At 36.5% G+C, this 14,946-nt stretch overlaps 1 protein-coding gene across 2 annotated transcripts in view; it reads right to left on the bottom strand.

Moving 5' to 3' along the window:
- Positions 1-4,139: 4,139 nt before the first annotated feature.
- DPY19L1 (dpy-19 like C-mannosyltransferase 1) overlaps positions 4,140-14,946 on the bottom strand; it is a 53,333-nt gene continuing 42,526 nt past the window's right edge. The window contains exons 20-24 of one of the 2 annotated variants that reach the window (XR_010371648.1): positions 13,478-13,652; positions 12,561-12,660; positions 11,085-11,210; positions 7,261-9,993; positions 4,140-4,767 (exon numbers count right to left, since the gene is read on the bottom strand). Coding sequence is in view for 1 of the 2 variants with exons in the window: in XM_064443930.1 (XP_064300000.1) it covers positions 9,837-9,993; positions 11,085-11,210; positions 12,561-12,660; positions 13,478-13,652 (558 nt within the window). In the remaining variant the exon portion in view is untranslated. Of the gene's footprint in view, positions 9,994-11,084; positions 11,211-12,560; positions 12,661-13,477; positions 13,653-14,946 lie in introns of both variants that reach the window. The other variant, XM_064443930.1, reaches the window with a different exon arrangement.

A 14,946-nucleotide genomic window follows, 5' to 3' on the forward strand; every position in this document is an offset into this window, starting at 1 on the left:
CTCCTGTGTGCAGAGTGTGGGAAAAAGCTCTGAAATACAAACACTTGCCAAAGGAAAAAACTAGTAGTCCTACGAACAGTGAAGCCTATTTTCCTTTGCTTCCCCTCCCCTTTCCTCTACAACAATAACCCCCCTCTCCCTATATCCTCACTACATCTGCACAGGCAAGAGACAATAAGGTTGTGGTTAGGGCAGAGGTACTCAGCTAGGTTCTGCTGATTTTGCAGTGGGGGTGGTAATGCTGATCTCTCCTGCCTTCCTCCTCCTAACTACCAGTTTCACCGAAGCCTGTAAAGAATTATCTTTGAGAGCTCTACCTCCCCATCAAATTTCATTGAACTTAGGCACGAGCTCTGAAGTTTTTTGGTAGGGACTGACAGAGAGGGACCCTCCTGAAGGTGCAGCATCACAGCCACTTTCAATCAGTGTAGGGTGACTCAACCCCTGAAAAAAGCTGGTATTGACTCTCTGTGTCCTCCTCCATGATGCCTTTTCTCCTTAGTTGTTCCAAGGTTTCCTGTAGCATGTGATGAATGAGATGATTACGTACTCAGCTGACATAAAAACCAATTTATTTTGCCAGGTGAGTTTCATCTGGACTAATTCCTGATATGGTGTACTGCATTGACTGTGCGAAGGTTCTTGCTAGCATGTAAGCTGGTGGGGGGAGAATGACTTCTTCAGGGGCACTCTAGTTTACGCTGGTCTGCCACATATGTAGAATTACAGCTTTAGCCAGACTAAGTCCTTCCACAATTTTAAAATCACTGAGCTGGGAAAGCTTTTAGAAGATTGTATTTAACATTCTCAAAGCTGTATTTTGCATTAGCCATTCTCTCAGAGTTAAATTAACTTTTTTTCCTTCAAATGTTCACCATTCATTTTATTTTTAATTTAATTTCTTTTATAAACTCAATGAAAAAATACTTTATTAATGTTTTTCTCTTAGTGAATGTGATCGCTGTGTTTCCCCTCAGTCTTTCAATCTTCCTGTCAGACAATAGTTCTAGGAGGTGGTATTACAGTTTGTACAAATTATGGGTTTTAGGCTTCAGTAATCCTGAGGAAGTAGAAAATCTCTACCTCAGGGAAAATTTAATTTATGGTCCTCTAAATTCTTCCAAAATCAAACATGTGAGTTAGTACATGACAACAAAGTTTCATCCAGTGATGAGACTGAATCCAAGCACTAGCAAAACAAAGCCTGAGGAAAATGGGCTCCTGGGTAAGCAGACTAAAACCAAGGGCTACCCCCCTGAAGGCCCTGGAGTGGCACTTGAATGGCATCTGACCTGGCAGTGATACCTGCTATAGATGAAATCTGATTGAATGATGGCACATCAGCTATGCAGGTCAGCATGCTCCATGGTGACAGCCCACAGCGTAGTACATAACTTCTCAGCTCTGAGTGTGCCTTTTGGATGGATTTACTTGCTGCTCACTGCCACCCACCTTTATCACTCCTGTGTGACTGCCTGATTCGCAGCTATCAATGAAGTTCATTTACAGGGTCTACTTCCAGCAATACAAGCAACATTCAGAAGGATTGGCTGCAATGGACATCTGCCACTGACTGTGCTGAAACAATAAATACAGTGAATTCAATAAGCGTGAGCCAGCAAGAGACTTTGGCTCCTTCGCCTTTTATCCTAAAATGGTCTCACTGCTCAATTATTCTCTGTTATCAGCTCAGATGGCAATAGCGAAGGGCGGCCTGCAGTCACACTGTGCTGTAAGGAAGAAAATACAGAAGGGTATCAAGAGACCAGAAACAGATTAAGAGTGTCTGTACTGTCCACCCTCAGTTGCATTTCCAAATTGTGTGCTTCCCTCATCCTTGGTTCTTACTGAGTGTAACCTGACCCATCACAAACAGATCACTGTGATTCTGTAACATTGTAAGAAAACTTCTTTTGACTTTTTGGTCACTTTATCAGAGGAAATTGCCTTGATTTGTGAAGTATTCAGTAAAACTTGCATGTATATTTTCTGTATTTGCTTGTCACAGATTTGCAGGAGCAAGTTCCAGAAGGGAACGCAGGCATTTACAGAGTGGCAACAGCATCAAAAAGTACATCGCTGTTGTTATCTATTTGTGAAATGTAAACAAGGGAGCACAGAGCAGATAACTTTCCATCGTAGTTGTTGCTCTGCACAGATGGTGTTTAAATCTCTTCAGCTGCAGAGTGGCGTGTTACTTAAAGCACAAAGGCATTGGATGATGCGCAATGGTAATAAGGTAATGAAAAAAAGGGGGAAAACACAGTGTGAGGTAACAGGGAACACCAAGGTCCTATGCCTCACCGCACTGACAGCAAAGATGACAATACCCATGTGCTGCCTAGGAGGGTCTAAATGATTTGAAACAATTCAGAAAGCACACCAGTACAAAGATAAATGAAGCAGTTAAACTGGCAAAAAACAATGCCATGAAATAACATCACCAACCACAAATAACTCAAATTTTGTGGTTTTAAACACCCCAGACATGTCATCTTCTGTTTCAGAAACTCTGAGACCAGAAGGGGTGATTGCATAGGTTACATGTTCATTAAGCACAGCTCTTCACAAAAGCTGTCTAACTGAACTACTTAGCATAGCAGAACAACATCCTCCTGTTTCTCCTTCAGTGACTTGTCTCAATGTGCTTTAGCATCAGTCTTAGAAAGAAAAAAAAAAAAAGAGGAGCCTCAGAACAGGATTGTGTAATTCTTCATGTGGCAGCAAAAAAAAAAATTAGCAAGCTCTAGTCCTACATTCAAAGCAGAAGAGCAGCTTGAAAAAGCGCTCGCTGAGCACCAGATATTCTTTTTAAGACTAAAAATATATTTCTTGAAATACTTGAAAGATTTACTCTAACTAATGTTATACAGATAGCCTGGAGTAAACTACTGGTAGGGTATCAGTTTCTCTCTTCCTTTAAACAGTATTTGGGGGTTAAAGTTTTGCTTTAAGTAGCCAATTCTGAGTGACTGACCCGGCCAATATTTCTTTCTGGTAGTTGGGCCAGGCCTGAATACCTTGGAATGAAGGCACACAAAAGCATTACTTTTGAAAAGCCAGTCCTCCACCTATTTTGTGCTGAAGTTCGTTCATTATGTTTCCAGTGATTAACAATCTCAATAAACCCTGATTTTTCTGCTGCGACCTTGAGAAGCATCCTAATTCTAAGTAGTCTTCTACAAAATTAGCAATAAATAAGAGAATTTTGAATGCAGCAGCTATGGCAGAAAGCTATTTGACCTCCAGCGTGCCTCCTCTATGCTCTTCTGCTTGGTTACATACATCAGGCAGATCAGATTACACTCCTTTCGAAGGATTACACCATAATACAGTATACAACATTTGTCCAAAGGTCTCCTAAATTGCAGTCAAAGTCTGGGAAACTTGGTCAAATCACCACTATGACATAACACAGATGTCATTCTGATTCATAGTAGCTTGAATGAATTCCTCAGTAAAACACACTTCTGGACTTACTGATTAGGTTAATAGCAACATGCTTAGTCCTCACTAAAAATAAATCCAGCTCCTACTAGGTGACTAGCTCAAGACCACACAGAAGACAACACGCTGTGATATGTCCACTTTGGCTCCTGTCATTACAGCACAAGGTAGCTTGCGCTTGGTAGTTTACTGTGGTGAGGACCTGTGCCACAGAAATGAGTTAAGATATGCTACTAGTGGAATTTGTATCCAAGGAAGTTATTTTCAGACCATATAAACAAACACAGATGACTCACGTGGGTTTTTCCTCTAGCTGTCCTTGTTACCCTTTCTGTGAGGTCCTGATGATGATGTGTCCTCCAGGTTTATCCTTGTAATAAGTCCACACTCTCTTTAACTCATTAATAAATGAATTGCAGAGCAATGGAGAATGCTGACAGACTACCCCGGTACAGGAACGCCAGCTAACATGAACAGCTTCCATCACCTAGTTCATTGGCATAAACCAAGCATTTTGACAAGGTTTAGAAAAAACAGGTCACGTTTGGAAGAGACAAACACGTTCTCAGTTTCAGCTATTCAATTTTGCTCAATTCTATTCGGTTCAGTTTTATCCCATTTCCCAGCATCAAAGTGAAACAGCATAAGATGAAACAGAACACAGGAGAAAAAAAAAAACCAACAGAAAAAACCACATTCCAAATACAGTCTGACTTTATTGAAACCATGTTTCCTTTCGGCAATCCTGCTGCACCTTGACATTGCAAATATTTACGCTTTTCAATTTATTTCAATTTGAACTTTATTGCTTCTCTACTTCCTCATGTGTAAGGACAATTTTACAAAACAAACCATCAGCGCTGACAGGTTTCTTTCTAAATTCAATTATCACTTCAGTTGCACATTGAGGGTTCAAAGGAAGGCAATACATGTCACAGGCTCCTAATTCAAAGGCGTCTTTACAATCCCTTTTTTTCTCAGGCAAAAACCTAATAGATGAAGCAAATCTGCAACTATTCAAGTCAATAGCCAAGACCTCATTAGTTTAAAAATTAGTTACAGATTCTGATAACACCACTTGCTGAGTAACATTTGATTGATTTAAGCGTTGTGGGTACTAAACTCTAAGATTAAAGTACTGGATAAAGAAGTCATGGAATACAACTTACTTTTGATCATCTTGTTACCATTTCTCCCTTCTCAAAATATTTCATCCTTTTAAGTTATGTAATAACACAAAAATGGCCAAAAAGTATCAAAGCAAAGGTCTTGCATGCAGCAGCCTGTAGCCTGAAAGCTGCAGCTAAATCCAGCAAGGATCTAGAACAAAGGATACAAAGGTTAAGGAAAACACCTACTCCTAGCACTTTCATATAACCTGTGTTTTGAGTTGAGTAGCCTTTAAAATACCTCACGAATATGAGAATTTCTACTCTAATAAGCTTGATTCTAATTTTACCTTCCATTGCTCATAAAAATAAGCTTCTCCAAATGCAGATGCAGTAATTCAAGCACCAATTAAGGGAAAAACAGGAGGCATCCTACTCTGGGGTACTTTCAACCTTTGCTACCTTTCTTTAGCTAAGAAAAAAAAAAAGCTGAAGTATTGGCTTTTGTAGTTTAACTAATCCTAAAAATTCAAAAGAGGCTAGAATTTTTTTTTCCAGAACTCAGGCAGAGGTATCTACAGCAAAACACTGACTGCCTGCAAATAATGTTTGCTAACTGCATCCTAAGACACCCTAGGGACTTGTAGTCAGAGAAGCTGAGCAACCAGTTGCTCGGTAACATAAAGATGATACTGCTCAGGTGTCTGAACACAGTGATAATTAGTAACGAAAGAATTTTGAGGACTGGCTTTGAAAATAAGCTTGGTCAAGCCTGAAAAAAAACAAACTTGAGTGACTTGTTTCCTTCCAGATGAACATCAAAAGGACAGAAGTTTTCCCTTTAGAAGTTGTCATCTTTCAGGCTCAGTATTAGCTGAGATCCAAGAAGAATTTCCATATTCTTCAGGCTAAAAGCTAGATCTCATCCTTCCTGCAAACAGGCAAAACAAGTGCTGCTTACACCCAAGAATTAATTTAAACACTGATAATTTGACGGGGTAGAAGGCTGGCCACAGGGATTTCTCATTTGCAGTCATTTTACACAATAATCACTCGGTACCTTCTCACCTAACAGGAAAATGAGAAATTTTACAAGAAATGAATTCCTGTGCACTTCTGACATGGCTGGGGAGGTGTTTAAGCTGAGCAGCTGTAAGGCCTGATCCAAAGCCCAGGGAAGTTGACCTGATATTCATGCAAATGCTCAGGTAGCATCAGTATGGTATCTTATGATATCACTGGTGGCTGCTGAAATGGGGCTAGCCTGCTCGACTTCTCGGCCAGACATGAAACCAGTATTATTCGTTCACTCTATATATATCAGTTATCCATTCCATGATCTATTGGCAATAAATGTTCTATACATGCTGTAACAGGAATAAAGCTGTTGAACTACTACATGATGAATCAACTCAAATAATTGAAAATTTCATACACTGCACGAATTCAGTCCGTAACGGAGAATTACAGCACAAGATCAGAAACAAGCCAACCTGCTGAGAAGGAATTCTATCTAACCCTGTAAATCCTTCTACTTGTCTGCTCCAACCTCAGAGATCAGCTTAAAGCTCTGCTACGGACAGTTTATCATAATGTTTGACTACTGAAACAGAAGTGCTTATGTCTTATAGCTACAGATGAGAATCTGTTTATCATTGCACTGAGAGCTTTCACTCCCCAAGCAATTCATGCACAGCCGACCAGCTCTCAGATTTCGAAGCTCTGCACGCCATTTTATGTCCCCAGCTTTGATTTCACTCAAAATATAATTATTACCTAACATTTAAACTCCTATTAATATTCAAGCAGCAAAGTCTTCCTTCCACACCACATCCACCATCCTGCTCTTTCCTCATAGTACAATAAAGCTTACGCAGAAAAGCGCCACTATCAGTTAGGATTTTGATTCCTTTGTCCGGCTGCCAATATGACTCAGAGGCACCTTATTCTTTCGAGTTTAAGAATATCATGTTGTTTTACTGCAGTCCTTCACATTACATAACTTAGGTGAAACAACAGCATTTATAGGTTGTTATAACAGTGTTATACTGTTGGACTTGATGATCTTAAAGGTCTTTTCCAACCTAAATGATTCTGTGAGTCTATAAAACTACACAACAACGCAATCTCAAAACACAGGTCCCAAGCCATAATTATAATTTTGTAATTCCTTTCAACAATACTGATTTCTGACAATGCTGTGTTTATATTCTTCCCTACATATCTGCTGCTGCTGAAGGCATTTTCTTTACCTATCTTGGAGTGAGTCCTACATTATGGAACTCGATATCATAATCAAAAAAATCCAAGAGATACTGAGTGATTTAGTTTCACAGTTTAAGCTGAATTGCAAAAAAAAAAGGCAAAAGCAAAACCTCTTTTTAAAATAGTAGATGAAATGACAAAGTGCAAGGCAGTACTGAATAGGAATTAGCATCTTTGTTTCACAAAGGTGCTTCATTTGATCTCCATAGTAAGTATTACAGTTTGCACAACTATCAGAAGTTTGGTACCAAATTGTAGTTGTACCTTTTGTAATGAAGTTTACTGTATTCAAAGCTAGCAATATTTCAGATTGCAAGAGATAAATCTATATGATCCAATATTACTAGAACCTAACAGAGACTGTTTTCAGGTACTGAAGTATTCTAGTCCTGTGCCTGAAGTACATCAAGGCCAGAGCATATTTAAAAAATGAACTTACTTGAGTTATAGATTTGTTGATTAGGATCTTGCAAAAGGAAAACACAACTTCAGTGAGAGCTAAGAGATCTCAAACTTCTGTTTTCCAGCTCAAGCTGCAGTGATAAGCGTAACATTAACATGGTGCTCCTACATGTAAAGTGTTGTATTATTTAAACCCAAATTCATTCCTTTGGAATTGAGAGCAAATTACTGAGATGACAAGAAATTCATAACAGGGTACACCCAATTAATCAAGTCCCATGCTTCTTCCCTGCAATCTTATATAACATTTTTTACTTTATAGTTTTCCATTACTAGATTTTATCATCTTAACATTAGATGACAATACTTATTTGGGTTTAAGATCAGTTCAAAGGGACATTATCACTTCCCTCAGGTGAAGCTGAAAATTTACAGACAGGGTCTGGCCATGTACTCAGTAACAACAGCCTCCTCATCACATGGGGAACATTTTTACTAAAGTACATCTTTGAACCTTAACTGTCAAATGTTTCTTCATTCTACCAGTATTTGGGCTTCACTCTTGATTGAGTTTAGAAACTTAGAACAAAAAGAGAATAATTTTGAATTCCCTTCCAAGTTCACCTTGCGAGTAAATAGATATTTGACATTTTCTCACTGTCTTTTCACATATTCCTGCACTGATACTCCAAATAAAAAGGAGGCTGGAAAGAGGTGCGTGAGTTTGATTTAATGATCTGAACCACTTCCTTGCACTGTTTAGTTGAGGGTTCAGCTTCAATCATATCTGCTGTGGCAACTTATTAAACTTCAGTTTAATAGACATAAGAGCAGAAATGTAACATCCATCAGAAACAAGAGAACAATTTCCATCTTTTTCTTTTTTATTTAACCACATAAGTACATGTCAACAGTTGGCATAAACTTCATAAAAATACAGTACCTTTTGTGCTGTAACACTAGTCACAATGTTTATATAAAGATTTTTTTTCCTGCTTCCTTGAATTCATTTAACATTTTAAAAAGTGACTTCCCAAAAGCCCTTTTTGTGATAGTTTCCTTATAGAAATTTTTCCAAAATCTATTCTGTAAAAGTTAAAAAGCTAATGCATTTTCAGCCATTCTCCCTCACCCTTTCAATAAAACAGATTTTAAAAAAATAAGAAGTCTTAGAATACTGATCAGTTGTTACACTACTACTCCATCAGAGAATCCCATTTAACTGATACTTATAGGCATGATGGACGCTATTCCCATAGCATCTAGCATTGCTAGATGCTATTAGAGCTAAAAAGACCAGTCATACCAATAGACTGATGTCTGAACAAAAAAACAAGCCAAAACAAAGCCAAAATATGAATGATATACAGAGAAACATTAGATTTTAGAAGTCTTATACTGTAGAATCACAATTACTGTGATACTTCCCAATGGCAATAAACATACAAACATTCTATCAAGTCAGTTAAATGACTAAAGGGTGTCCTTGCACGGGGTATCTTGGAAAGCAAATTCTCTAAATTCTTTATAACTGATAATGTTGGTGTGACACTGAGATGACAGAACTGCAGAACCAGTCTAATACTTTTGGAGCAATTATACCCACACAACTGACTACACCCATATCACAATTGGGTTAAATTTCTTTTTTCCTTTAATGCTGATGATAAAATCCAGGCAGGATCTAATGCGTGGGGAAAGAAAATAGGGCATAAATTTTGAAAGTAATTTCTTACCAAGTTAGGCGCTGAAGGTCTAGTTAAGGCAGTGAAGGATTTATTTTAGTATCGTTCTAAGGCTATGACAGATTTTTCCTGAATAAAGCATTTTCCCTTAAAAATTTCCTGTATATTATGCCAGCTTATTCTGAATGCATAAGAATGCTAAAAATCCTTGGACACTGAGAAGCTAAACTATTGCTCACTGCAAATAGTACTCTTATTAGTCATCTTTTTTAACATCAGTAAGATTCCAAGAACATGCACCTAAATAATGAAGTTTCAAGTCTGCCTACAAACTTTTCCATTTCAAAAGCAAGCTTAAAAGCATGTGTTAAGTGATCCAAACTGATGAATGTTCTTAATCCTCTCAAAGAAAAAAAATGTATTTCTCTGACATGACTAGTGAAACTACGTGACTTTTAAGAGAATTTCTAGTATCACCCTGTCCAGAAGAGAGATGGGTAATGAAAGTGACATGAGAAATGTGATGCCAGATGCTATAGCACCATTCCTTTGTTCCTAGCTGCTAGCACCAAAGCTTTAAACAAACTTGCTTTGCTAAGACATTCTGACAGTCCCATTTCACAATATCATTGGTTTTGAGAATGGAGTTACTTTCCATAGCTACTTTTAACTCTTTTTGGATCAGTGTTAAATGAAGTGTGCAAACATATAATCATTTGCATAGCAAATCTCAAGGGACTGACCCTGAAATAGAAATCCAAACTGTTCGGTTTAAGATATTTCTATAATCAGAATTCACTTAAAATGGTAAAAAATAAAATACCTATTTTTCCATTTTAAGTCTAGTAGAAAAGGTATTTCTGATTTAGAATTCTTATAGTTACTAGTTTAAAAAGTTGAAAGATTGATGGTTCTTTGCATTGAAATGTTACTCCTTTGGAATCTTCAAGACTCTGTAATTGCTATTTTCAAATACTGTGATGAAATATGGCCTGGAATCCTTGCTCATAAGGGTACATAAAGGAGTTTTGCCACTATTAGCAGGATCTTCGACATCCCAAATTTCAGGCATACTGCAGCCAGGCCTAGAAAACATATGAATATGAAAAGAGAAATGAAGAAGTGCCATCAAAAACCATACAGTTTGCTGAACTCAGATTTATAGCCTCCCCATGAATACCTGGTTGTGCCTTCTATCTTTTTTTGTTTGTCTTCATACTAGAAATTCTTATCAGATTACAAAAGTCAATAAATATAGTAGTAATTCACAAAATAGTACTTAGAATGCATAAAATTTGTCTGCTTTTGTGGTTACATAATAATTAATTTGGAGGAGGATGCTCATAAAACAACAGCAATTATACAATATACATTACTAGGGACCCTTAAAACTTCCTATAAAATGGAGGGTGATGTTCACACTCCTAACAGTTCTAAAGAAAACTCAGGTAATAAGTAATCTTTTTTTAGATTTAAAAAAAAAAACAAAAACAAAGAAACAAACCAACAAAAAGTAATAGCTCCTTGCAACAAGAAGTAATAACTCCTTGCATTTTTATGAAGGCACATAACCAACATCAATTCCCTGTACAGTTATCCCGAAGTTATAATTACTGAAAATTTCCTCATTTTGTCAAAGATAATAGAACAGATTAATTTTATTTTATTCCAAATGCAAAGAAAATTAAATTGAAAATCCAAAAGAATCATGTTCTGAAGTGCAAGAAGGGGGGGGGGGGGGGGGGGGAAGGCATAGCTTTCTTACAGACAGTTTAGATGTGACAAAATTTTCAGCTACCAGCAATGGTTATAATATTTTGGTGCTCAAACTATTTTTTACTCTGCGCCTTTTATTCATATTAGGCTTTCAGTATACACACACATCTGTTCTTGCCATCACAGAAGAATGACTTGTTTCCTTTGTGAATCTCTTCTGTATTCTACAGTGAAGTTTAAAAATACAACACTTTTTCAGGTGCACACAAAGACCACAAGGTTGCTAGTGTGGGTAGAGTTAATTATATTTATTAGTATCTGGAGACATTGGACAAAAATGTATTTTGGACACTTTGAATAGAGCACAGATCAACATTTCAAAACTACTATTTGATATGAATCTTAGACTACATATTTGAGTGGCATATCATTCTTGTGAGAAAGAGAACAGATTACTCACTTTTTTCTGCTTACACACAATGACTCTTCCAGAATGTAGTAATTCACTCCTAGTTTTATCAATTCTCTTTTTACTTCTTTTGCAGGTTTTCGACTGTACATGGAATATACTACTTTAGTTCTGGCCCTTCAAAAAAAGAAAAGCCATAAAAGTTAGCTAGCAACATGGCATGAAACGTAAGCTTTAACTTTAGGCTGCACAGGAAGGCTTTTTTATTTCACAAGACAGCTAGCCTAAAAGAAAGCCTAAATTAATAGTACCATTTGCTTTAATGTGATCATTTCTTCGCAAATATAATGATTCCAAGAACAACGTATACAGCCCTTTGATTTTCCTGTAGCAAGAGACAACTTTGTTACAAGATCCATGGTTACCGTGAACAGAAAATGTATTCAAGGCTAGAAATGACCTTGCTTGGATTGGAGGTGATCAAAGAAATCATATGCCCAGTCCCTTCACAAAAGGGTCATACTCAATGACCTTGTTTGGACTTTTTTAAATGCAGAGTGCAAGGCCTCACGTCTGCCTACGCTGAATCAAACAAAATCATCACTTGTAAACCATGATCCTGTTTATATTACCCAGTAATATCCTCCTTTGATTGTGCAAGCATGATGTTGTTAACTCCTGTTCATTTTTTGATGCTGTATCATCTCTAGCTTATTTTCCCCAGTTGCGCCCTATCCTATATTTCTGTAGTTAGACAAGTTCAGCTGGAAGGGCCCAACAATGACCATCTTGTCCAACGGCCTGACCAATTCAGAGCTGACCAAAAGTTAAAGCCAATTAATGCCAGACAGAACTAAGGACATAAGGTATATAAAATGAATCCCCTCATTTCCTCCTTTATCTGCCTCTATTGTGTTATTTTCTTGTTGTGGTTTTTTAACCAGTTTTACCAAATTACAAAAAAAAATTATATTATGATATTAAAAGTAAAAAAAGAAATTAATTACCTTAGCAAATAAATAAATTTCTGTTTATAAAAATAAGCTGATTTTGAAAATAACAAAGTACAAAACTCAGTAATTCCATTACAAAATTTCAGTTTCAACTAGTCTTAATATTTCAATAATCAGATGTATTATCATGAAAAAAATTACATTTCATCTCAGAAAGCTAATAGTAATTAACTAAACTGGCTAGCTGGAGAAAAAAGTCATCTGTTTGCAATGTGAGGAATAAACAGAATGAAGAAAGGATGTAATAGTACATGCTAATTCCAATTCCATAACTGTATTCTGATTTTTTTGTATCTAAGTTTGAAGCTGTATCTATCCTACAGTTTATCCTGCCTGATGAACGCAAATCCTGAAGAAGTACTGCATATGTTTTCAATCTGACTAAAATAATAAATCAAGTTCTACAGGGTTTTATCAAATTTTACATTTTAACATGATGCCATTCCTACTGTATATTACCAACATTAAGAGCATTAATAGCAAATAAAAATAAATCCTCAACTTTGAAATTTACCTTAATCCCGCATCTTCATAGTGAGGATGATTTACAATAGGACGAAGTGTAGACAATTTAACACTCGCCATTGTAGGCATTGCTCCTGCAAAAACTGCATCTGAAATACAGAATGAAAGGTATGTTTGAAGTGAAGAATCAAACAGTAAAAGCAGAGAAGCAACCTTCAAATATCCAAACAGTAATCCTGTGGAAAAACATAAAGAGGGCAGGGTACTATTTTTGAAAAGGCCTTATACGGCACCAACCGGAGATACACAAAGTAACTTTTTTTTCCTTTTCTTTAAAATCTTGAACTCACTATAATTCATTAGATAAATCTCCATTCATAGGTGTTTAGTTATTACATTTTATTTTTCTTGATTAGGTAGAATAACATATTCATTATGACAGTGTGCTTTCATTTGTCACTTCTTACACCATTGTTAAGTGAGCAATAAAAATCTCAGTCCACTTCAGTTTGAAGGTATTTTCCTGCTAAAAAGGTGACTACTTTGTCTCCAGCTAGTTTCCTGACACTTTTGTTCACTTTAATAAAAGGACTGGAGCAACCACATCACATCCACTTTGAATTCTCTTCTAGCAAAATTATGATCATGGATCCACATAAAGGAACAGTGTCATGCAAGCAAAAACCTGTTTTAATTGAACTTTGCAAAAACTCTTTTGTCGTAGAAATACTAGAGGCTAGAACCTCCAGACTAGTAGCCTGGAGCCTAACAAAGCAAGCTTTTGGCATTTTTTTTTCATTTGAGACAGCTTCTATATGGACAAGTATACATGACTAAACCATGGCTGTAGGATAGTCCCACGGCAAAACCACAGCTAGTAGCAATACCTCTTCAGTCATTCTTACCAAGTTATATAGTTACATCTCACAGTAAATGGGGAACATCATACATTATTGAATAGTTTACCTTGTCTGGTATTGACTTTTATCCACTCTAAAAGTTCTTCCTGTGGCAAATTGCTAAATTCTCCCATGATGTTCCACTGAGTTTGAAGGTTTGCTGATCCCTCTATTGCCATCAATGCTAAAATAGCAAAGACCAATGTTTTGGGCTGGATTTTACAGAAGAGCCATCCAAACAACTGAAATGCAAGAATCGATTAATTTCTAGACAACAATTCTGTAATGTTGTATGCAGCACAATTAATTTTTATTTCTCAGTGAGGAACTTAACATAAATTACGATGAAACACCTCTGCTATTGCTTCTCCACTAAACTTCAGTGAGACCTGAAAAGAAGTGTTAATGTTTACCAAATGTAGGGCATTATATTAATAATTCTAAAAAAATAAAAATTAAAATTGACATTAACGCGGCTTTTAAAGTTGTAGTTTAAATGTCAAATTCTTCAAGTAAAGATGACTCGATAATGCTAACTGCACTTTTTCAGTATATTATCTCCTATTTACACCGAGTTTCTAGCTGTAGTATATGGATTAGAGATTGTACTGCAAACTTCCAAAAACATCCCAAAGTCTGCCTTTCCGGTGATATAAGGTTGATTTATATCCTACTCTTCCCTCTCTTGAACTGAAAAAGATTGTCTTTGCACTTCTTCCTAAAGATTATTCACTAGAGGCTCTAAGTAAATACTCAGAAATAAGTGAAATGGGTAGTTAAGAAGAACGAAGTACCAAATTTGCTGTGTTGAAGTTTAGTTTGAGCAAGAACACTTTATCTCATCCATATCTGACCTAAACCTTAAATAAGACAAAATATGAATTACACTTTTTTTTAACGTATTGTTAATTAGAAGCAAGGCCTAACATTTCAAAAATATCAAACCTGCACTAAATACCTTTAATTCAGAGTACCTTTATCAAATTTTTTAAATTAAAGCATGAAATTATTAAATAAAGTTTCACAGTAAAACCTCCCACTAGCACGACTATGCCAATTAGGTAGTATGTGTTATCTTTGTTATAAAATAACTGTAAACTGCTTTGGATTATTAAAACCCTCAAGTTACCCCTCCAAAAATAGTGTATTCTACTCTCATCCTCAAAGGTTTGCTAAACACTCTAGCAAGAACAGCAATACTATCCAGGGAAACTTAATATACAAATATGCCTGACCACTGTGTAGGTAGGTGCTCTGGAAGGATGAAGGGAAATTAATTCATTTGTACACCACTCTACATAAGCAAATCTCCTTTTTGCCAACAGTCACAAAAATCTCACTTCAAGAACATGCTACAACTTTGGAATTCTTCATTGAGTTCCATGAGTTTTCAAATCAAAGAAAGTCACATTCATATCATGCCTTTATAAAACGTTACTAATGTTTAATTTATTTTGTTTAAAGAGCCTAGAATGATCGAACATATATGCAATTCAAGAGGAGCATTTCTTATACATGATGCTGTTCCTCATGTGG

Source organism: Phalacrocorax carbo, chromosome 2 (assembly GCF_963921805.1).
Source record: "Phalacrocorax carbo chromosome 2, bPhaCar2.1, whole genome shotgun sequence".
Lineage (NCBI taxonomy): Eukaryota > Metazoa > Chordata > Aves > Suliformes > Phalacrocoracidae > Phalacrocorax > Phalacrocorax carbo.